Here is a 26,409-nt window from a genome sequence, read left to right on the forward strand (position 1 = left end):
GTTAACAAATGACTTAAGAAGTTTTATGAATACCGCCAAGCTGACATAATGAGATAAATGGTAACGTGCAACACTGCCAAAGCCTTTTGCACTGTTTAAAAATGGATGAGGCAGTTTTGATACAGTTCATAATGAAAAATTATAAGAGTATCACTGCCAACGACTTTTGTACCTCTTAAAATGGCTTAGGTAGTTTTGAGATTGCCGATTGACAAATGGTAAGTGCATGACTGCCAAAGCCTTTTGTACCGTTTTAAAATGGTATAGGCAGTTTTGATATCGCTCATTGACAAATAGTAAGGCATCACTGCCAAAGCCTTTTGTACCGTTTTAAAATGGTATAGGCAGCTTTGATATCGCTCATTGACAAATAGTAAGGCATCACTGCCAAAGCCTTTGTAACGTTTTTAATTGGCTTAGACAGTTTTGAGACTGCACATTGACAAATGGTAAGGGCATCACTGCCAAAGCCTTTTGTACCGTTTTAAAATGGTATAGGCAGTTTTGATATCGCTCATTGACAAATAGTAAGGCATCACTGCCAAAGCCTTTGTAACGTTTTTTAATTGGCTTAGACAGTTTTGAGATTGCACATTGACAAATGGTAAGGGCATCACTGCCAAAGCCTTTTGTACCGTTTTAAAATGGTATAGGCAGTTTTGATATCGCTCATTGACAAATAGTAAGGCATCACTGCCAAAGCCTTTTGTAACGTTTTTTTAATTGCCTGAGACAGTTTTGAGACTGCACATTGACAAATGGTAAGGGCATCACCGCCAAAGCCTTTTGTACCGTTTTAAAACTTAGACCTTTTCGAGACTGCTTATTACAAATGTTTAGTGCATCACAAGAAACTACCATTGCCTTGTCTTAAATAATTTTATGGGTAACCAGGCATCAACATTTAATATTTTTACCATTGGTTTGTTTGGGTGACAAACTTATGTGTACGTTGGATGCCTAAAGCGACGTTCTACTTTAAAACATTGTCGTTTCCAATGTCATTTAAATTTTAACATTCTAATTTCACCTGGAATCTGTTCACTTCCTACCTCGGTACAGTCTGTTATGAAATTAAAACGAAAAGAGTCGCAAGGGTAAATAATTTATTTACAAACATATCAACTCAAAATAATCACTCCGGTGAAACAAATTATTTGGCATTTGATGGAAAAACAAAACAGGAACATTTTGTAAATGAGTCACACATATAGCATTTGATAACAAAGGTAAAGAATCTGATGATAGAATACAAGTTTTGAGTATTATATAGAACTTTTAATTTGCCCATGTTATGACCATAAAAATAGTAATTATTATAAAAACACACACAAAAAAGCATCGCTGTGTTTTCGAGTCTGCCGGTTTAACGAATCAGACGAGATCTTGAGACAATATTGAGCTAAACACTCGTTAGAAAATTTACCAACACGAAGATATTAAATGTCCCATTATTTCCAGAATAACATTTATCAAGACTTGAATACAATTTAACTTATACTAACATTTCTAAAGAAAGTACGACAGATGAAGGGTACAACAACAAAAAGGTCACTTATTTTTCCACCAGTAAAATGGAGAGAAAGGGAGGCACAAAAGTAGAATGGTTAAAGGTGCATCGGTAGGTATATAACACTATCATTGCAAGTAAACTTCCAAAGACAAATATTCCATTCAAGTATCTCCTTGTATAATTCGTTATCGAAGACTTTTTCGAGGATACCGTCTTTAGCCGGATTTTAGCTACCCGGAAATTGATATTAGCCAATCGGAGCACTTCAACGGAGCAATGGTGTTCCGATTGGATATTAGCTAGAGACTGACTTCGATGCAAAATGCGGTTAAAAGCGGTATCCTTGAAAAGGCCCCTTTCGCTCTGGCATCTGGTTAAATCCAAATAATAGTAACGCTTGTGTGTGCATTATTGCTTTATGAAAGCAAACCTTTAGAAAAAAACACACTTGTCAGTATTCAAGTGGAATAATTGTGATGGTAACATATTTATGACATATCTGTGATACATTTTGCACATTTTGAGAATAGTATGTTAAATCAACCATAGTAACAATATGAAGACATACGTTTTCATTAAAGAAGTGATTTGTGAAATATGTGGTCCAAAAGGAAACAGACTCATATCACGGATTCTTATCAGGGTTCAGTCATCTTCAAAATCCGGCTAAAAATAAATTTTAGTGTAAACTTACATTGCTCTATTATTTGCCGATATATATGGGAACTAATGAAATAATTTCCCTTAAAACCAATTCTTATTTGATTTGAAAATATTTATGACTGTTGCACATCACTGCCAGAGCTGGAAATTCACCTACAATAATTGTATATTATAGTGCATAATGAAATTAACATACAACAGAACAATTGCATGCCATCTAAAACATCTATAAGCCACCATAGAAGTCACTCAGAAAGCCACACACGTAAGTTATCAAATGCGCATTTACACAAAAAAACGTTATCAAATACACATACACACACATGTTTTCAAAACGTATCTACACACATATATACACAGGTGCAATTTTGATCGAACACTAAGATGGCATCTAAAACATCTACAAGCAATCATATAAGTCATTAAAATACGTATTCACACACATATAAACACTAGTGCAATTTTGACCCAACACTGACATGGCATCTAAAACATCTACACGCAATCATATAAGTCATTAAAATACGTATCCACACACATTCGTTGATTCAATGGGATGTTGTGGATCTATTAACACTAGTTTGCAAAGAACATCCATCACGTCCAATAAAAGTAACAAACAATACACATCAACTAGCAAGAACAACATAATCAATTAATTTTGACCTTTGGAACAAAACGCGTACTGTTAAATTTATTGAATATAAAAGATGGCTTTTAAAAAGGAGCTTCCACAATTGATGAAAATCTCAGAAGAGCTTATGCCAGCTTCCAGATATACCTTCAATCATCTCGTTTTGTCTGTCAGAAAAAAAGCAATCATTCTATGTTCAACAGTTTGGCTAAACGAATACACCGTGAATTACCTTTTTCCATACAATTCAACAAAAACGTGTCTAGGAGATTTTTACCTTATGAATTCATGTCAGGACGGAAGCTAATATTGTCTATCGATGTTGTTATTTTCAGACAGACATGGATTGCAATCATGGATAAGCATAGAATATGTGAAGGAAAACTTCTGATGGTATTATTGCATGCAATTATTATCTAAATCACCAAAATAAATTCTAGAGAAACTTCATAATTTGATAAATCATATAATTTACTTTCAAGTTTCTTTATTACCAATTATTATTTACCAATTTAATTCGCTTATGAAATTAACCATATTATGCCATTCATATGTAAACTTAATATGAAAAAGAATTGAATATCGTACATCAAGTAAAATAATATTATACATTCCTATACACATGCATATCACAAACAGGGTATTTGTTGGTTTGAAGAGTGATGAAAGGAAACAATGTTTTCACGAGTGGCTCAATATATTTCTGTGGTCACGAGTGATATAGATTTGGATCTTACACCTCAACATATTTCCTATTCCTTTTATGCTTATATTTAGATAACTGTCAAATTAATTGGCGTTAATTGGAAATTCGCTGAGAAAAACAAAGTCGTAACAATCATTTTGCTGACTTCATTTACAATTATTTCAACTAGGCATAATGAAAGCTACGTTACTTTTATAAAGTAACACGGAAACCAAAATCTAAAGGAGCAGTGAAAATATAAAATCGATATTTTCACTGCATTAAAAAACACATAATATTTAATAGAAAAGCGTAATAGATACATTCATATAAACATGCTTATCATAATCATTTATATAATACTTAAGTAGGCGTTGGAAGACAACTATTCTTGGAATGCTATACATTAGGTAATACGCACCAATAAAGGTTTCATAAATCAACGAAACCTATAACTAATACATATGATCAATGTTAAAAATGTGAACATTTATCAAACATTAGTGGTCAACATTATATTTATGACTGACAAGGCAGTATTTCTTAAGTTTCCAAATACATTTATTTCAGTAAATAAGCAGTTAGATGCTATTGATTTTATCAGGTGAAGTGGTAGATATAACAGTGAACGGCCAAGTTAGTGGGCCGTTATAACAGTTTACACAATATAATGAAGACCACTAAAATTTGAGGTAAGATTGTAGGTATGTTCTTACATAAAATAAATGGTATCGAATGCGTCGCATCAAACCAATTATTTTTGTAAGCACATACTCACAATCTTCAACAATTACTAAAACAATAAAGAAAACGAATTTTTCTTCAGAAAAGTTCAATTGTTCAAAGCACAACCACGAATATGCATCTAAAATTAGTACCAAAATATATTTACAACAGTTCGATGTAATGAAACTTGCGTAGAAGCTTTTAACTTCAATTTCCTACAAACATTTCATTAATGCATATACTAAACAAGTGAGCTAAAGCTAGCTAGCTAGCAAGTGAACTAGAACGTTACTGCAGCGTGTATATATTGAGATCCTTTTTAAAGATTTCTCATGAAGTCAGTATTTTAATGAAAATGCATATAACAATTGCAGACCCTTTAAATTGCACACAGTTTTATAAAAAGATGGACTATTGCACGAATTAATTAATTAAATACATTTAAAACAAAACAGAGTAAAATTTGTACAACCTTGTTTGGAATGTAAAATTCACAATCTTAAACGTTAGACCAACATAGTAAACTATGAAATTGCACATAATGTCTATTTCTTAAACACAACTTTGTTTGCAATGTAAAATTCACAATCTTAAACGTTAGACCAACATAGTAAACTATGAAATTGCACATAATGTCTATTTCTTAAACACAACTTTGTTTGCAATGTAAAATTCACAACCTTAAACGTTAGACCAACATAGTAAACTATGAAATTGCACATAATGTCTATTTCTTAAACACAACTTTGTTTGCAATGTAAAATTCACAATCTTAAACGTTAGACCAACATAGTAAACTATGAAATTGCACATAATGTCTATTTCTTAAACACAACTTTGTTTGCAATGTAAAATTCAGATTAAAAAAATAGACCAACATAGTAAATTATGATATTGCACATAATGTCTATTTCTTAAACACAACCTTGTTTGCAATTTAGAAATGCAGTCATGAAATTTATACCAACATAGTTAACTATGATATTGCACATTATGTTTATTTATTAAACATAACATTGTTTGCAATATAAAATTCACAATCTTAAAACTCAAACCAATAGTAAACTATCATATTGCATAAACTGTCTATTTCTTAAACACAACCTTGTTTGCAATGTAAACTATAGAATCCTCAAATTTAGACCAACATAGTAAACTATGATATTGCACATTATAATGTCTATTTCTTAAACACAACCTTGTTTGCAATGTAGAGATGCACAATCTTGAAATTTAGACCAACAAAGTTAACTATCTATGATATTGCACACAATGTCTATTTCTTAAACAGATGCCTACAATTTAGACCAACATAGTAAACTATGATATTGCACATAATGTCTAATTCTTAAACACAACGCTAATTGCACAACCTCGTTTGCAGTGTAAATATGCACAACCTCAAATATTCAGATGTAAAACAAACATGATTATTCATCTATTGCACAACTATACAAAATGTGGTGTAATACAAAAATGTGGTGTAAATCTATTGCACACACTAATATGAGCATGACATGGTAAAATGTAAAATGTTAAAGTCATTGCACATAACGGAATAAAGATAAAAATAATACAAAATTAAATATTGTAAGTAAAGTCCCTCTTTATACACTTACAAGGAGTTCCAAACCAAATGTTGAGACAAAACACACACAGTGCGTTGTAAACTCAATGATGTGTTCAATGTCCTATTGCACAAAGGTCATTCTCAAAATCAAATATGATTTTATTGCACTCGATTGTCAATTTTACAACGCATTTTGTGCAATTCCCAATTTAGACAGAAGCGTCTACGCCGACACATCCGTTATAGATAAAATATCTCCTTTAATCATGACGTCATCGCGAACACCATCAATTACAAAAGCTAACTAGCTAAATGAATCTTTTTATCATAACGCTTCTATCATTTGAGTCCTTATTCTATTTTACGTGTATGTGTAAAGCTATCGTCGGAGCAGATGGATGCAGAGCCGTCAACATCGATGCATTCGTTGTCATCTTTGATGCAGGCGGACTCGTAATGTTTATTCAGATACGACTTCAGGGCAAATGACTTGTTACATCGCTTACAATTGTAGCTCTTATACGCCGAGTGCGTCTGCATGTGGGCACGCAGGTTGGAGCGATCCGCAAATGCCTTCCCACAGTGCGCGCATCCGTAAGGCTTCTCTCCCGTGTGCGACCGGAAGTGACCCTGAAGAAGCCATGGGCGGCTGAACGCCTTACCGCAAATTTGACACTTGTGTTTTAGATCGTGGGTCAGAAGGTGCATGGACAATGCCGGCATCGAGACGTAACCCTTGCCGCAAAAATTGCATTTCTTCGCTAATTTACTGTCCATGCTCCGGTGCGTCTGTTTGTGGCGGGAAAGGTTGCTTGAAGTGGCGTAGTCTTTCCCACATTCGTTGCACGTGTATCGTTGCTTTCCGTCGGTACACTTCTCGCCGAAATGTTTGCCGCGTGACCGACCGTCGCTTACGAAAAACGCATCGTACGTGTACCCAATAGTGACGTTGTTATTTGGAAACTTTTTTTGAAACGTCTTGATAATCTCATCCGTTATGACTTGATTTTCGACATCCTTTTGATGGCCATCTTCGGAAACGTCATCTTCCGACTTGGGCTCATGGAAATGAATGTCAGCCGACTCCTGTGGCAGAGTCGGGCTTACAACATCATGGATGTAACCTGAAAATATTATAAAGATGGGATTGTTATCAAATGATCACAGAGAGCAGTTCTTAGTAGTGAAAGTAGTAGAATAAGATCAGACTTATGGGGGTGCTATTCATATTAACCAAGTTTCATTTGAATATATTTTAAGCATAAAGGCCAAAGTTAAAGGTATGCATTACATTCGGGGTCGCCGTCGGCGCTGACACAAAAGTTTAATGATGACAAAACATTCACTTTTGTTCTTCGAAAAGTACAGAGAATCTTTTAATTTTAATGTTAACAGGATACCGACATTTTCCTAGTAATAGCGAAAAGGAAACCTGAGACATACCAATATTTTAGGTGATTTTTATTTTGAAAACTGCAGGGACGGGTTCAGGATTTGACGTTAGAGGGGGTGTAATTTAGGGGCGTAACCTTTTGACTTGCGCCCCTCCTTTCGGACCAAAATTTATTTGGTTTAAAATGTTGGCAGGAGGTGGAGGTGGGGGTACTCCCCCAAGAAAATTTAAATAATATCTAGTCCGAAATGGGGTATCTTGGGCGTATTTTATTACTTTCTCATATATTAAAATATAAAGTAAATAGCGGATGCCCCACCCCCGGGTCCGCTAGTGCACTGACCATAATATGGATCAACACATTAAAACAAAATGGTAAAAACATGTTTGCTCTGAAGTTTATTTTATCAATTCAAAATACGTTGCATTTTTACTGAATAGATCGGAACAGGCAGAAATAAGTCGAGACATTTGATTAATATAATTTGAATATTAAACTTGTCATTGTTCAAACTGACAAGACGCCCTATCGATATTCGAGAAAGATAACAAATAAAACGCATTAGCAATTGTTGCTAGTCCCTTTAAACAAGTTGGCAACAAAAGGATGATTTGCACATGAATGATTTTATGCAGCTGCATTTCTACACCATCTTTACCAAATGATACATCCTATAGAAGCAATATCCATAGAGCTGTTTCATATAAAGTTTTTTTGTCATTAGTCAAATTCTACTTAATGTGATAGGAATACGTTTCAATAAGCGTATTAAAATTTTGAAACATGCGACGGTAATACGCTTCAAAAATACCGTCAAGTTAAACGTTAAATATTTTTACCGTAGAGAGTTAATGATGTAAGTCAATCAGATTGCAGGAAACATTGCAGGTGCGTTAGAACACAAGCTGGTCGACCTCTATTAAAACAAAATGATGAATGGTGACTTTTTATATCATGCTGTATTTCTATTATTAGACATAATAGCACCGGAAACATTGCAATAGAGACTGTATAATAAGTTCCTATATTTTATTCACAGGAATTGCAATCGAAGTGTCAAAGCAGTTTCATATTTGAACAAGAGCTATTAAGTGGCAATCAATCAACTGACAGGACATTTACATTAAAGGGACTCGCTCATGGTTTTGTAAAATTTACTTTTTTGTATGACAAAATAAAGTGTGGGAAATCATTAGGAGTGTTCAAACTTAGATACCAAAAGATGGAACCCTTCTTTGCTCAAATAACGTCTTTGAAGACTACAATTTTCATGAGCGTTAAAAACAGCTGAGAGCTATTCATTGTTGCGTGATTGGATGATTGACATTATCACGTGATGTTTATCAATGTATTGTCAAAATGTCAAAATATTAAACTTAGTATAAGTCCTGGTGGCCTAGTGGTTCCGGCGTCTGTTTTCTTGACTTTGCATGCGTGCGTTCGCGCTCCACTAAACCAATATTATTTTTATTTTTTCCGCAGTTTCAATATCATAGAATAAAATAATGATAAAATAAAGTGTTTCAGATGCATTACTGGGAAAAGTTATTTTTGGTCCAAAAACATGGGCGAGTCCCTTTAAAATCTTGCTGACTGTGCACACGATCAATTTATCGTTATTGGTCATGGAAAGTTTGCATGCATCTTAAAGCTTGAGGCACCATCTATAAATATATCAAAAAATAAAAGCGATAAAATAATTCTCACAATTTTGAATGCTTTATGACACGAAGCAAACACTTGAGGCACCCCCCCCCAAAAAACAACAACCACTACAAATGCACAGTAGATTTAGAAGTATAGCTATGTAAAACTACTGCAATAATTTGTGAACAATTAAAGAAAACTTGTACGTACCGTTGTTTAGTTTCACCGACAGCGGCAGGAAGGCGGGCGTGTACGGAGTTATAGCGTAGATACTGTCTGGAACGAGCACGTCGTCCGCGTCCAAACCACGTGGTTTGTAGCTATGATACGAACGAACGGCATCGTGTTTCTTCACTAAGAATGATCGTGGCATCTTGATATTTTTTTCTTTTCTTTTTTTTATAGTTTTTAAATCTTGATCAGAACATAATCTGCAACTTCAACTTTTCTACAATCGAATACTGTCGAATACCATACTGTCTTTTCCCACGAAAACAATGTTGTTCAGAACTTCAACAACCGAAATGGAACTGTTCCTCTACTTCTGGTACAAAGTTTGTCTGAAGAATATAATGGTCACTGGCGTCAATATATTGATAACCCCTTCTTTTTCTGTTTGGCAATCTTTATTTCTAAATTGGCACAACCAGTGTCAGACCAATTTATTTGCTCATACCGTCTATAATCTGTGCTGTGCCTTCACCACTAAATATACCTTTAGGACGCAGATATCTATTCATTTCCTGACTGGTTTAATCAATTCCACTTGTTGGCTATTGATATGCCCGCTCGGTGCTAAGTTATAAGTCTGTCAGCAGTCTTTGCTTATTTCCTGATTTTTTTCTTCCTTATATATATTCACCCTTTTATTGTCTCTCACGATGACTAGCTATAGCTTCTAGACGCCGGTGCCGTAACTCGTTGAAGCGAGTCCTTAGTTTCATTTGACCAAAAGTATATTTCATAAGTCCGAAAGTAAAACAAAATATACTTTATTAACACTGTCGCAATCCATATATCCGTCGTAACACCTTAATCGTTTACATGTCCATTCAAACTAACATTCCTAAAACAACATTCCAATTTCAGAACGAAAATTGACGAAAATTCATGTCCTTATTTCCCGTCTTTAACCGTCGCCCTTTTCTGGCGGTCAATCTCTTAACACCGAGCTAGGAAGCGAGCATTTGACATGTGTAGAGAGATTTAAATTTTCAAATGAGGCGCTGGATGACGTGTTGACTGTTCGGCAGGTGTTTTCAGCGATGCCCGTACACCATCCACTAAAAACGCGCTCCTTGCAAGCAGGTGGATCGCCAATTGATAAAAGCTCCAGTTATTCGATACGCTCCAATTTCCATATTATAGGGTTCAAACAGAATGTACTGAAATTCGATTTAAACACTTCAAACACTGAAAGCTACAGGCAGTTTTGTGGTTTATGGATTTTCCCTCCTATTTTAAATATGAAAGTGCGTCAAATTTACTCACTATTTGTTTGTTTAAATTTAAACTACCAAATGCTTCTGTACTTTTATTTTGAGCCCTTTTTTAAATAAAAATAAAATAAAACATTTTCTCTACAATCCCGACGCAGCAATATGAACGTACTTTCCTCCGAGAATTTCAGTCTTTGTTTGAGTGATGCCTTCTAAATTCATCACGTCCATCTATTACATAATCTTGTCAAAGCAATTTAACAAATCAATTAAATGTAATATTGCTTACGACAAGGAGGTATAAAACTGCCCGAAATAAAAATCACTAGTCTTTCTTTTGATAGCGCTTCAAATGTTTTATACGACGTTCTCAACATAATTGACAACAGTCTCGCGTAAATCTGCCACTTGGATTTTTGGTAAATTTCTTTCGCAACAAGTTTTATTGTGCCTCTTCTTATTGCATTATTTATCCTTCTGTTTCTGCCAAATCTGGTCCCCAGTGTATTCTTCAATATACGTGAGTTGCCGAATTAGTTCTGGTAAGATATCTGCTCCGTGTCTCTCTCTTTCGCATTAAGCCTAGTAATACATTTATTTTCTTTCACTTTCGCCCATAAACTCTAATGTATGGCTACTGTTTAAAGCTGAAACTGTTCTCTTTCAGTCTGTATACGATTGTTTAAATTGCACTCCTGATGTCAATCCGAGATTGTTTTCTGGTCTGTATCCGGTTACCATTTTATAGTTGCAGGGTTAGCGAGTTTGGCGCTACATGCGATCATAACGTTTTCCTTTTGGAGTAAGGCGGGGCCTGGCCTGATGTGTTGTCCTAAAACGGAATGTTGCTAATGAGAGAGGGAATAAATTATTTCGCGCTCTCAGAGAGAGACAATCAGCTGTTGGGTTCGATACGATATCAAAGGCTGAAATCCCCTCTTTGGTACGCGGTATTCATGGGCTTTTGAAGAAGTACTCGAAAATCCGGAGGGTGGTACATGGTATACAGAAACACAATCTCGCGAAATAGTTTAATATTTTTAGAAGCAGGATTCGTGTGCAAAATTAAGGGGTAGGTATAAAGAAGTTCTGAGATTAAATGCATTTTTACGCGTTTTAAAGATTACAAGAGGACCAGGTGGAGAGAAAATCTCGGAAACTGTTTTTATTTTTTAAGATACCTTCCTAATATGATGAAGATATCAGATTAACATATTCACAAAGCTACAAAATACGACTGAAGTGTAACTTTTTCTTAACAAATGACAGACCACAAAAAACTGACTGATTTTCAACAGCAAAAACATGACTGTCTGAGATCAACTCCTGTCCTAAATCTATCACCGTACTGGGAGGTCGTGTAATAAATGTGATAATTATAAATGATTAAAAAGGGCATATTTTTCTCTAATATAATAGCTTGAAATAGTTTATAAAACTTTAAATTTTGATAAAGATACACATGGAATTTCGGTTTTAAAGTTTCCCAATATGAAGTAAACAACACTATCCCTACTGTAACTATCCCAGACTGCAACTAGATAAAAACTGTTTTAACATTAACTTGACAAGTGCGAAGTGGAGCGAACGCTCGTCTGATTATTCTTTTCTCAGTCGGGCAAAGGGCACAACTCGACAATTATTAAAGGAACTAGACACCAGATGATAAAATTGCAAAAAAAAAAAACAACAACAAAAAAACAATTGGAAAAAACCCACAAAATGGTCAAAAACTTACCTGAAATTGACCTTGTTGTGTACAAAGCATTGAATCTTATAACTTTTATCCCATTGCTTAAGACACATGCATCTTTCGCATTTTTTGCGCATTTTTCCAATTCGAATTTTTTTAGAGTTGTCTATCACGCAAATCCCAGTAAGATACAAACAGCGTCGGTATGTTTATGTTTATCTGTACTTATAAAAAGATATGATTTAAACTGGGAAACCATTATGCGCTATTGTTAAATGGGGAAACTCAGACGAGACAGCAAAATGATTATTGCGTTTATTGTTTAAACATGTAAAGTGATGTATTATCGGCTCCCTACTAGCTTGCATTGACAATTCTAGGCTTGTTTTGAGGAAATACTGTTTTGCCGTTTTTTGGACCATCTGGTGTCTAGCCCCTTTAAAGCCGGAGATAAGTGTTCTTTGCTGTACACGAACGTATCGTCTCTGACAACATTGAAAATGGGTGTAAAGTTACGACCAAGGTTAAAGAAATACACAACGACGCTAACGAAAACACCAAGTCTATGACGATATCTTGCCCCAATATCACGAAAAATTTAAGTCAAATCGCAATCTCAACAAATTTTACCATATAACATCAAAAGTTATTAAAAATCAGATATGTTTTGATACCTTTTAAGCGTGCATTTTATCAAAGAATATCTCGATTAAAACCTTTGGTTAAAATTTGAAAAGAAAAATATACTACAGCCGTAATAGTGTTTGAGTACAATCAATTACTTAAAACAATTACTCAAGCATTTTCTTCTAGAATTATTTTTTTCTTTCAAAATAATGACACTTTGTTCTCTCAACATTCCGTTATTTTTTTTTCGAAAAAAATAAAGACATTGAATAATTGAATAATATTATGCTTTAATGAAGTAAAATGAGTTGAGTCTGAGATTGATATTTTTCTTAAGTATTTTTGTGATAAAAAAAAGCCTGGACTTTTAAGCTTCGACGATCAAGTCCGTAAAACAAAAAAATAAATAGAAGACAATAATCAATAAATTCATAGAATAGTTTTCTTATAACAATCGGACACTTATTAACGTACGAGTATATAAATACGCATTCTTTAAAAAACAAACTTTTTTGCTTATATATATCACAAGCAATAAATCGAAATTTTTGGTAATAACGAAAGCAATATATATTGGTTAACTGCGAGACATTCTGCGGCTTAAATCTCATTCCTGTACGACAAATATCAAACAATCAACATAAAGACAATTTGGTTGGCATTTCCGTAGAAAATGATAAGAGATATATGAGAATTTCTTTGTATTTACGGTCTATAATATTACAAGAAGTCATTTTTATCCATACATATATCAGACTAAGGAGTTAATCTTACCGTAGCACCCTGCAGAGAGCAACAATTTTCTCCCGTATCCTACCATGATTTGACGCATTCTTCATAATACCTAATGAAAAATAATCGCTAACAGTAACGATATATCGGACAAGCAATATGCGTTACACCACGTGTGGCGAATCTTTCCAAAGAATACGGACCTATTTTTTTATATTAATATACATACCGTCTTGAAACAAATCAGGGCTGGAGCAATAAATTTCAATCAGCGAAAATCAAACACTCGGTGAATTTTCCCCGAATTTACTCGTGAAATATGCTTTTGACTTAATACGGCCACCAGTTGCACTATTTATCAAATCCTAAGATGACGCAAATTTACGGTGCGCGAAAGGATAGTGATTTTAGGGGGAAAATTGAAAATTTAATGGATTAATGAAAATAAAGTATCGTTATTATAGGCGGTTAGATTTGGATCAATATATAAACCATGATGAATATGTCTTAGACACGCAGCAATCTTGGTAAAAAACAAACAACTTGAAAGATAGCGAAAATGCGACTGAAACATAATACAAACACTATTTCTTTCGTTACTTCAAAAACTAGGTGCCACAGTTAATAAAAGAAAAATATGAATTGCCCTGTCCGACTGCGGTAAAACATGAATAAATTCAAGAAATAGCGTTCATATTACTAAACATATTTCCATTTATTGTTTTAGTTTTCACTTTACATAGTCAAACAAATTTAAGTTCCGGGGGACTTCTATCGGTACGTAAGCCTTGTTCTAGAACAGCAACATTTTTTCGGTCTTTTATCTATGAAGAAACATAACACGCTTCATTAGAAATAACTTATATTGAATAAATCTATCTTATAATGCATATATAAAAACCTATACCTTTAAATATGAAACTCTTACACGAAACTTTTTTTTAAGAAACATTGCAATTAAAACCTGAACATTCAAAAAATGGATGTCTGTATAACTCTTTAAGTACATATGCTTGCTTGGAATACAAAAAAACCCAGAGAAGTAAACGGTGGCACAGGACGCTGGAAAAACTCGCGGCGTGAGAAAACGACGGCAGGACATTCGATTGGTTAGAGGCGTCGAAGGAGCCATGAAGCAGTCCATTGATCAACACTCGGGAAGTCGATTTCGTAAGGATGATTCACGTCAGAGGGAGGTTCGCAGATTATCCACTTCCCACTTGATAAATGTCCCCAGAAAAGATTTACGGGCTTTCTAATAGGCCTTCCCCAATCTTTTCTTTCCTAAACAATGGGGTGAAAAATAACATAACCGCTCAATTTGCGTAATCATTGGAAAAAAGGTCCGAGTTTCTGAGAATAAGAATGGTATATTCAAAATGACTTTCCCGCCCCGTTTCCGAGTTGATCGTCGTTGATGGATAGTAATTAAAGCCTTTTGTGGATGGATAGATATAAATATATGAGCAATTGATGCAGACGAGAATGTTTATACGCGAGCGACATCCGTAATGATTTCAACGCTCGTCAAATCATGTCGATTTCAGCACGCATGCTCATATTTCAGAATTGAAACCGTCCAATCAGCTGTTGATGGATGTTATTTGAATAAAATAAATCAGCAAGTGTAAGAATACAATAAATAAAGCAATGGGATGTTACGGGAAGATATAAGTTACGCCGTTTGCTATGTAATCGGAATATCGATCACAATAGATAAATAATTGTCTGTATATATGTGTGTACATGCACGTACCGGTATGCATATATGTATTGTATGTGCTTAATTACAGTGTATTCAACAGACCTATGTCATTCAATAGTATTGAATAAAAAAAATATTATCAAGAAATGTTGTAAGCTTTGAGAAATTAAAATAATAACGGAATAAAATCAAAGTCAGATAACAGTTGGTACTGCTTTAAAAGTCCCTCCCTCCCTATTCAGTGTTCAACTAGTAGTACGATTTGCAGGTATCCTGTATTTGATGTGCCATAATGAATGAATGTCAGATTGAAATGCAAAATAGCTGTGATTAACGTATGCGAAGCGTGACAAAATACTTTGCATCTGCCAATCATTTTATATGAATCCTGTGACATGCGCCTCGCGTTTCGTTAATTTCTTAAGTTTATGAGTTAATCTTAATACTTAAAATACGAACATTAACTCAATCTGTATTGGAGGTTGTATGCACTAGTTTAAATCAATGTAAATCGAGTTTCTATTGAAATAAACAATTAAACTACATGTATTCTTATTCAACTGGAAACCGGGTAGTGATTTTTTTGCATTATGCCTAAGTAGAAGACTAATTGATATTTCATATCCTATCTTTTTATACTATCCTCGCTATTTAAAAGAAAACAATCGCGAAACTTCTGTGCATGAATTTCTCGCTTATATTGCGCAACATTACATCCACAGGCAATCTCTGCATTAAAATCTTGAGAAAGTAATCAACAACTTCATAAAACAGGGGAGAACCACGGGCATAATTGGCAGGTACCCCGCTCTGAGGGACCGTTGAATTATAGCGACCATCTGCAAAATCTATCTCATCTTCGTCAAATGTCCCTCGAACACACGATGGCTCTATAAGAATCCTCTTTATTTCCCAATACGTCCTCATTGTTGAAAGCGTGCCTCGAAAACGACGGTTTATATGTCTATAATCACCGAACAAGCTATTAAACTTTTTGCTTAACGTCACTGTTTCTTGGTTAAAGGCTCGTTCTTGTTTGGAAATTTACTGAATTGGGAAATCAAGAAAAATTTATCGCCACTCTCGGTCGTATTTCGGTTCATTCGTGGGATTTCCGACCATTTCTTTGTCAATTTTAATACTGTGATGAAGAATATACCATATAATTACAGCGAATTGGTTCCTGACCATCTGAGCAGTTTTAAAATGGTTCCTGTGGAATGATAACTGAATGCAGTGTACATAGAGGACCCATTATTTTCTCACAGTCTGAAGTTATGCCCACAGCACGTATGTATACCGGTTTGAACATTCCAGGAAACATTTCCTTCGGATAAGGAAACAGAATAAACAATACAATTACACATTTATAACATCTTTAATGATAGAAATCGACATACATAAAACTAACACATTTACTAAAATCGATGATAATGAAAATGATAATGACGACAATTACTACGATGAAAATGGCGATGGTTTTATGTACAACTGCTGCCTCGCAGAGAGAAAGTCATTTAAACTTTTGCGATGCTGATTTTATTCACCACATGTCTTCACAATATCGTTTTTAGCTGCACAGCCTACCGCTCATGTTTCTGTCTCTAACATTCTGTTATTAGTTGTAACGGAAGTGAAATCTGAAAAGAGACAAACATAACATAAGAGATACATAAATGTAAATATGAAAATTAAAAACTTCAAATCATTTATCTTAAAATTGACCTTCAATAACTGAGATATATACAGCAAGAAGGAAACCTCAGCATAGCCATTAGTGATGTCTTCATTCTGAGATATATACAGCAAGAAGGAAACCTCAGCATAGCCATTAGTGATGTCTTCATTCTGAGATATATACAGCAAGAAGGAAACCTCAGCATAGCCATTAGTGATGTCTTCATTCTGAGATATATACAGCAAGAAGGAAACCTCAGCATAGCCATTAGTGATGTCTTCATTCTGAGATATATACAGCAAGAAGGAAACCTCAGCATAGCCATTAGTGATGTCTTCATTCTGAGATATATACAGCAAGAAGGAAACCTCAGCATAGCCATTAGTGATGTCTTCATTCTGAGATATATACAGCAAGAAGGAAACCTCAGCATAGCCATTAGTGATGTCTTCATTCGAAGTTATTTCAATGCTTACGATAATGAATTTTTGTTTATATAATTATATTCATAAGGGTTGCTGGGTTGTTGATATGTGTACTAAATATAATTTAATCCAAACTAATACAACTGGCTAAAACATGGTAGACAGTGATATCAGTTTCATTTGTCACAGAGTTTTTTTGCGCTTCGTCGACAGAAACCACACATGTCATACAGAAAACAAGCATGGTCGTGACACCAACCCCAGCTTTACCGTTTGCTAGTCTCTCAAACCCTATTGTTATACTACCCAGCCCTTGTCAAAACTGTTTCAAGTAGCTACTCATAGAAATCACAAGTCTTATTTAATTCTCACAAATTATTCCCAGAACTGTCAACGTCCCTTCAACAGTTTAATTATTGATCACACCCAACGTTTTTGTCAACAGATGGCCAATTTGTAAATGGTTCAAAGATGGAAAGAGAAAACGTTAAGTCGCACTGATGTGTGAAAAGCATAACTCTACAGGGATTTCTGTAACGTTTCCTTGGTAAAAACAACTATTAACAAAATGACAAATCGCATGTATCATTTTTTTCTGATTTGCTCTTTCTTTGTAAAATAAACACAGTAACATGACATTGTTTAAATTACTTCATATATATTTATTCTTTATTAGTACTTTTTGGAAAACGATTTATTTATGGAGAGCAGACAATTCACGGAAATATCACAAAACGATGAAGTCACCTCATTAATTATCTAATCAACCTAGCTGCTACTCTATTCTACATGACACATAATCACCAAACTCATTTAGCATGAAGTATCGCAACATGCCCTTTAAAACTGGCCTTGAAGTTTACGTAGCTGACCTTAAAGCTAAATAGGCATGGACGAGATTTCAGAAATAGTGATTTACCGTGTAAATGTCCTGAGGTTAGAGGCTTTGTTAATATTTTCATGCTTTTGTCCCAATCAAATTAATTGAGCCGGGTATTTTTGTGAGAAGAATATTAATGACCGTTTCTTTCTATTCTGACAAATGCGACAGATTGCACCAGCGCATGTATTTCACGCTTTATGGAAAAGGCTCTTTCATTTAACTAATGACTGGAATTTCAATAAAATATCTTCACAAATGTTCCTAACGAAAGACTTTAAAACAAAATAGAAATACAAGTGGAAAGACATTTGCAATCACGTATCACGTGTTTAAAAACATTAATGTCAATAAGCATGTACATTTAATGACATGTCATGTCTTTCCGTATTCGTTTTAACTTAATTTGATTCCACAGGACAACTCTTGCTTTAGCGAAATTAAGCGATCATTCTTCATTGCACATACAACTGGTGTCTAGTCTATATAAAGAAACTGAGGACTATTTTAGGTCTTGTCCACTCCTTGAGGCCGGACAACAACAGATGTCCTATACGGTCAAGCAGGACACTTTATACTTGATTAGAAGTCTTAATTAAAAGGCAATGTGAACGCAGGCAGATTTATTTCGGGAAATAATACAGGTGGTGAATTGGTACGACAAACAATTGTTACAGCATACTTTTAGAAGACAGCAGGAAAACGTTTAATTAAAATATCCTGGACATTATTTAGGGCTTTCCACAGTGCAGAAATGGGTGGGAAATGCCAACAATAGGTTCCAAACGTCATGTTTTATTTAGTTCTTAGAAACAAGGTTTTCCAACATCATCCTTCGCAACATATTTTCATTTAATAAAGAGTTGATAACTTTGACACAAAAACAGTATCATTTTCTTGAATGGTTTTTGGGCAAAATTCTGATAAATCGTCTTTCGGATAATTGGCTCAATTTCTTATTATACCTACCAAATTTACAAAGTTTGTAGCTTGCTATATGCATGCTAAATATCCAACAAAACTAATCTAATTGAATCATGAAATTTTGAAACATTTGTTTTGTTCCATTTTGTGCACGGCGAAAAGCCTTAACTGAAGTTCTGATATTATATTCTACTGTTTCATTACGCCTACTGTTTACCGTTAATCAAAGTTAGCCTCCACACAATGTCTACGTCTTTATTTGGATTTGTGGTATAGATTTAAAAATTTTGGATGCAAAACACAAAGAAGTCTTTTGGTGGAATAAAAACCGGAACGATGAATAAATACCATACAAGGCAAGCATCTTATATTGTGTTTTTTTATGTATGCGATCCTGTCTGTATGATAACATAATTGTATTACCTTTTTAGAATTATTACATGGCAATCTTTAAATACATTAGGGTTGGGTTACGGTCAGTAATGTTTTACAACTAAATACGATCGAATGTAATTAGTATAATTTTTTATTGAGGAAAAGTTTCAATCATTACAATCAATTGAATCAACACATCATACATGCGATACATAACTTTGGTTTGGAAAACAAGCTTCATAGACACTAATATAAGTTCCTTTCATGTGACAGATATACACTAAACTAGAAATTTCACGGCGTATAATGTTAAGCGATAAAATTAACATTACAAGTACTTTAGAGCACACAGAGGTATCAACGTTGAAGCAGCACTGATCGGGACCGAACATTACTGCTAAGGCACTGTATGAGCTTCAACAACAAAAGAGGACAATCATCAAGTTACAATTACCGATGGCCGTTACAACACCTCTCCGGCAACCATATCAAAGAAACAGGGACAGATGGAGGGACCTGAGGACTCTGGGATAACTTTGTTTAGAGGTCATTAAGGGTCAACAAGGCTTTCGAAATGACCCTGTCATAGTTCAGGATAACTAAATAAAATCGTGGGAAGAAGAGGGATTGTTTGTTTGTCCTTAGTTTACCCCTCGAGTTCGGAAGCACGATGAAGCACGATTTATCATACATGCGGCTTTAAGATATTGAAACAAGCATTGTAACCAATTATTAAAAATTGAAGATATATCCTCTTCAAATCGTAGGGCGTGGGTTAGGGTTATACGGAACTAGGTTTTGCAAATGAAATACGAGTTTTAAATAAAAAATAGTTGAAATTTTAAATTAAAATGAAGCATCGTTTCAAGATGAATGTTGCGCATAGAAACCCAAATTGATAATATTACTAAGACATTGAAACATTTTGTAAGCGAAATCGAAAAAAAACACAACCTCTTGAGTGCATTACATCGCTTTAAAACATACAATGACAAACACACTATCATCTACACATATTTGTGTATAGTGTTTTAAGATGTGTGCAAAAAGACAAAACTTTTTTTTGAAGAATGACAAAACTGTTTTTTATTATTACAAATTTTGGACATACGCTTGGCAACAGACAGGGCTAATTCAATTATTTCCACAATACAGGCGTCACCATGGAATCTTCCTGCAACAGAAGAAGGCGGCAAAAGGCCTTCAAATACCCATAATACCCTCTTTGAGTGAGCCATCAAAAATGAACAATTTATGGCTTCTTTAATTGTTATCATTTCTGTTTTGGAAATTTCTAATTATTCAAGAACACATGCGCGGTTCGGGAATGACTAGTCTAGGGGCCTATTGTCATGGGAATTCGTCATCTTCCAAAACAAAGAAATGGACCTGCATGACGCACCCCGCAATATCAGGGAGCTCAGCAGTTTCTACCCAAAAGTATTCAACAACAATGTCATACGAATGTTGTTGTTACTCTGTTTAAAAGATTGAAGATTGAATTATTTATGAAGATTATTTGCTAAACAAACAAGGACCACTGGTCAATTGTCGCATCATTAATATGGAATCGTGATAAATTGAATAGAATATGACCGGACGAAGGCTGAGCAAATTCTAAACATCGGCCAAAACAAACTCTGAAATTATTATTTTCAAACGCATACATCTTCTCTTAAAAACTTCAATTATTGGTCCTTGTAATTCTTTTTAAAAAAATAACAGAATGTGTATGACACTTAAAAGTTAACTTAGAAAGATTCATTAACTATGCTCCTATGTTCATACAATGAAAATCTGCTTAAGATTTTACCTCATTGGTGGTCACGAATTTTGCAACAGTTGCAACAGTTCGCTTTAGAATTCGACGTCTCAGTAATTCTAGCGGTGAACAAAGATTTTGCTGATATGAGGAGAAAATCCTGGGTATACCGGATAATTATTCATAAACATTTGATTTCCAAATTTGTACTACTGAAAAATACCGATTATACAACTGTTTATCTATGTTATGCAAATGATCAACAACTGTTTATCTATGTTATGCAAATGATCAAGCTGCGTAAAAGAAATCTTTTGGTCTCTTTGGATAGTATCTTTCCTTAAATACTAATTAGCGTAAGATTTTAAATGCATGTTACCCGAACGTTTTAAAATCCCAAACGAATATCCTCAAACGGTGACATAGGCTATATTGCGGGATGTCATTTCAATAAACGAAGAACGCGTAAAATAAAGATACGCGGCGATGTGAGACATGGTGTAAGAATACTCAATATGTCTTGACCGAAAGTCCAGCAGATCTAAAAAAATCAAAATCGCGATACTTCTACGTAGATGAAATAAAGGTCGAAGGCAGTGTTGTTGAAGAGCTACGACATGGTGTGATGGTACAAACAGATACAAACGATCGCAACATGATTTCGTTGTTTCGGTTCTGAGGCAAAAATAAAAACGACGGATTGTCTATCGCTGAGAAAGACCAGAAGCATTGGCAAGGAAATGCTCATAATTTTCCAAGGCAACAAAAGCATGATAATGTTGCACAAGCTTCGAGACAGACGAACGAAGAATCTGCGAACAAAAATTTATGAAGACGCTTATTCCGCAGCTATCTGATGTGTAAGCACCTCGAGCAGGCTTATAGAATTCACCTTCCCGCTTCCAGAAAAGAATCATCAACGTCTCGCACATCGACCTTACGCGAATACACTTATGGCCGCTGCAGAAAGAAGGTCACCGTTGCTTTGACTGAACATATAGAGGAAGGGTAGCAGATATAACGTGGTAGTATCGACGGTCGCGCACCGAAATTTTAAATTGTCATTGTTATAAATCATCCGTGAAATGAAATTTTTCATCGTTTTGATAAGAACAATTCTACCATTGTATTTGCGAACTAACCATGCAACCCATCTCGTATTAACGTAAGTTAAATTGAGTTACTGTTTTCACTACTTTTTGTCCTTCTCGATTGAAATTCACTTAATTAAATGAATAAAATTAGCTACAGCTACTAAATTATCAGGAAGACAAAGCAACATGCTGTTAAGAGAAAAAAGACACACCACTTATTGCAAAACTTCCTACCATATCTTCCAATTTTCGTCCTCATTTAATTTTCACCTTCAACCTCTTCTTTCGATAATGGGGGTATAATTACTGTGTCAGGAATTTTAAACTCAACAAATCTTTGTAGAAATGTGTGAAATTGCTGTCTAATTACACACCTGTATCTGACATGCATTCTATTAACGATGGTGGCTTCTGTGTCCTTGTCAATTTTGTGAGCATTTTTTGTTCTAAAATTCGCCCTTCCCGATGTTTTATGATCAACACCATGGTATTTAAAAAGAACACCGAAGAACATGCTTGGATACGGTGATGTCTTAATTGTTGTTTTCTTTCAACGTTAACTGTAGAACTTAAATGTTAACTTATTCTCTTTTTTTCTCAAAAGAGCATAATTGTATGCACAGTATGGACAATTTAGTCTGAAAAAAAAGAAGGTTTCACTAGCTGTTCTGAGGCGGTAATACCATCATTTATTTTTCTCTTGGTGTGCGTGTGGTCTGTGTGTTTGTTTATCTTGTTAAGTGTCGTTTGGGGTGGTGTGTATGTAAGCTTATTTATACTCGCGATCGGGCCTTGCCCATTCGGCGAGTGCTCCGTTAAGATTGTTAGTCATTTTAGGTTTTTGACACATAGTGCACAGACAGAATGTAACCCTGGTTAGAGCTACCCCGGTTCGTTAACGTGCACCAGTGTATAGCACTGTCACACGGGACCCCCAGTAATAACGTCCCTCACGGAAGACGATAAGTATTTTAGTGATGCGACGGGGAATCGAACCTGCGACCCCTGGATCGATAGTCAAGTGTGTTACCACTAGACCACGGATCCGCCTCGTTTGGGCCCTTACCGTGTGCATCTTTATGACATGGTTTATATATTTGACTACAGGGGTAATGACCTTGAAGCTCCATTGTATGATTACTGTTTTATTTATTTATTTCAATAGAAAGTAATTGTATGCATGTACATGTAGTATAAACACAATAATCAGCTATGTTCCATCTAAGACACAAGAGCTGTCGTAAGACAACTGCTCAACTTTACACTGCTTTATCTTAGAAATAAACACATAAGTGATGTTTTATGTGCCTGTAAAAAACAATCAAGAAAAAAAAAAGATTGAAAAAATGTCATAATTTGCATCTAGATTAACATGGAGTTAAATAATTGTGTGATGGCTGTGAACGTCAGTGAAGTATACAGTCCATTGAATGATCATTATTTGTGATCTGAGTAAAAACACCAGGTTGCCTTAAACTTCAACCAACTTTCTAAGTTGACCAAGGGCCATTCTTTGTATTCAGGATTATATGGAGTTATATTACCTTATTGTATAATGGCCATCAACAATAGTGTGTGGTACCCAATAAGTGTATTAATTGAAAGGTATAGGAGTAATTAGTTAAAATCCCAACTTGCCCTAAAACTTTTACCAAACGTTCTTAGTTGATGGAGGGCAATTATCTGTATTTAGGGAGATATGGAGTTATCTAACCTAGTTGAGTGATGGCCTTAAACAAATTTATGAGGTATGAAGGCCATTGAACGAACAGGATTGGACTTAAATGTGGAAATGCAAAGTTGCCTTAAAACTTTAACCAAACTTTCTAAGTTGATCAAGGGCCATGCTTTGAATTTAGGATACTATCATCCACGAATTACGTAACCTAATTGTGTGATGGCCATCAACAATTGCGTTAAGTATGAAGTGAATTAAATGAAGGGCATCTATAGGAGTAATCAGTGAAAATCCATAATTGTCCTAAAACTTTAACCAAACTTTCTAAGTTGATCAAGGGCCATGATTTGTATTGAGGATACTATCATCCATGAATTATGTAACTTGATTGTGTGATGGCCATCAACACTTGTGTGAAGTATGAAGTGAATTAAATGAACAATATTGGAGTTATAAGTGAATATGCCAAATTGCCCTTAAGCTTTGGCCAAACGCCAATGCCGGAGTTGTATTGCCCTTCTTTTTCTTTGAATAGTGGAGCTAAAAGGGTTTAAGCCCACTTGTGTTCCAGTGAACATCTGAACTAGTTTTTCACAGACCTTTCCAAGTTGGTAAACCCAAAAATCAATTTTACAGCTATTTGATGCTTCTGGTCTGTCACTACCTGTACAAGTATCCTGTTTTTCTTCTGACTTTTGAAAATTTGTATTATCATAGTCATCATCTTCGGTCTGTGAGTGTTGACTTAAAGTTGGACAAACCTATGGTGGCTGTCATGATTGCATGTAATTTAGACTTTGGTGTTTGGCGAATTTTATGACCAATGTGTATGATACTATTACATTTAAAATGAAATGTTATATATTAAATTACTTTAAGTAATAAGTTTTGACATTATTTTAACCAACTTAAATGTTTCTTTTCAGCATTATATAAATTAGCATTAACATTATTGTTGGATGCCTTTAAAGGCAATTTAAAGATAAGAAAGAAATATGAGTTAGTTGGGTTTTTCCTTACAATTGAGTTAATTCTAAAAACATTACCAGGAAGGCAGGAACTTACAATTGAGCAGATTCTAAAAGCATTACCAGAAAGGCGGAAGGCGGGAAGCATGAAATTGAAATATAATTTCAGTCCATATTAATGATTTAAAGTTGCATTTAATCTTAGGTCTCAATACATTGTCCTGATTATGACATAATTATGCAAATTAGGATACAAGACAGTGGGCTACAAGTATCCAGTTACCAAGGAAACTGTAATTTCCCATGATTTCAATTATTTGATTTCCTTTATAAATATTGCATGGTTGATATTAAATAATTCAATTATAAATCCATATTAATTTCAAACATGCTCTATTAAGGGAAGGCAAATGTAAAATTTTGTACACTGTAATACAATATGAGATGATTCTATATTGAGGCAATATTAACAAAATTGCGGAAATTTATTTTAATGTCCTCCAACTAAGAATGATAAATGGAGTTTCAAATGTGTGCAATGTCTGTCTGAGGATTATGCAAATTTTTCACAAATAATTTCTTCCAAATCATTTGTGACAATACCATCTGTGCACAACTTGTATTTTATTTCCATACCCATGTGTGTGTGACCGAATCGTAGTTAAGATTATTTGAGCACCTTCCAGAGGACAACGGAAATGAGACTGTTGGGTGTTGCATAAAGAAAACCCCCTTGGGCCATGTCTACGAACAGTCTCGGATCCATGTCTAGACACAGAGTCAGATCCCCCCCTTTAATTATAAATTCCAATTGTTTTATGAAAAATAAATGTAAACAGAAGTTCAATTTCGAATACTAGTACAATTCACCAAATTACATCATCAATACTCAACTTGAAGGAAAGCACCAGTGAAAAGATAATTTGCAGTCTTGCTACTTTAGACCACACTCGGCCTTGAGACTATTTGTAATCATGGCAACAGGCCCCCAATTCCTCAAAAAGTTCTTAAGTGTAAAGAGCTTTAAAAGCTGATTTCCTAAGACAATTGACTTACTTAATCTTGAATTTACTAAATAAATAATTGTTACTTCAGTATAAGAAAGATAACTTCATTTTAAATTCCAAGAACTCTTAAGCATGTAAAAAACACAGGAATGATACCAAACCAACAAGAGCGGTCACAGACAGCTTTATCCCCTGCCTCATGGGGGCATTTTTTGTAATGAAAGCCAATCAATGGTAAGGGTAGTTTCTCAGGAACATAAGAAATGCGTAAAATTAAGAAAGGGCAATAACTCTTTCAAAAAAGGTCAAATTGCAAAAGCCTGACAATATTCGCTGCGTCACTATATAGTCATAAACGTAAGAGGAGTTGTGAAGAAACCAATTTTGAATGTTAAATAAAGAAAGGGCAATAACTCTTTCAAAAATGGTCGAATCGCGAAAGCCAGACAATATGCGCTGCGTCACTATATAGTCATCAATCTGTGAAAGTTTGGTAGAAATTGCATGAAAAACGTAAGAGGAGTTGCGAAGAAACCAATTTTAAATGTAAAAAAAAGGGGCAATTACTCTTTCAAAAATGGCCAAATGGC

The 26,409-nt window shown here is 34.7% G+C and overlaps 2 protein-coding genes across 2 annotated transcripts in view; both read right to left on the reverse strand.

The window, feature by feature from the left end:
- Nucleotides 1-6,142: 6,142 nt before the first annotated feature.
- On the reverse strand, nucleotides 6,143-9,205 carry LOC128244205 (transcriptional repressor scratch 2-like). The gene is made up of 2 exons (XM_052962222.1): nucleotides 9,043-9,205; nucleotides 6,143-6,915 (listed from the first exon to the last, which is right to left on the reverse strand). Exons 1-2 carry the CDS (start codon nucleotides 9,203-9,205, stop codon nucleotides 6,143-6,145), a joined length of 936 nt encoding a protein of 311 aa, XP_052818182.1.
- Nucleotides 9,206-16,387: 7,182 nt separating this feature from the next.
- The window catches only part of LOC128244824 (cleavage and polyadenylation specificity factor subunit 5-like), a 28,341-nt gene continuing 18,319 nt past the window's right edge, over nucleotides 16,388-26,409 (reverse strand). The window contains exon 7 of the mRNA XM_052962914.1: nucleotides 16,388-16,668. Within this exon, the coding sequence (XP_052818874.1) occupies nucleotides 16,647-16,668 (22 nt within the window). The 3' untranslated portion in view covers nucleotides 16,388-16,646. The remainder of the gene's footprint in view (nucleotides 16,669-26,409) is intronic.

Source organism: Mya arenaria, chromosome 8, assembly GCF_026914265.1.
Source record: "Mya arenaria isolate MELC-2E11 chromosome 8, ASM2691426v1".
In the NCBI taxonomy this organism is placed as follows: Eukaryota; Metazoa; Mollusca; class Bivalvia; order Myida; family Myidae; genus Mya; species Mya arenaria.

What these genes read in the sequence shown, in the direction of transcription:
- LOC128244205 (XM_052962222.1), bottom strand. Translation starts at nt 9,205, where the DNA reads ATGCCACGATCATTCTTAGTGAAGAAACACGATGCCGTTCGTTCGTAT. An exon ending in GTCGGTGAAACTAAACAACG is followed by an intron (nt 6,916 to 9,042) that starts GTACGTACAAGT and finishes TAATATTTTCAG; the next exon opens with GTTACATCCATGATGTTGTA.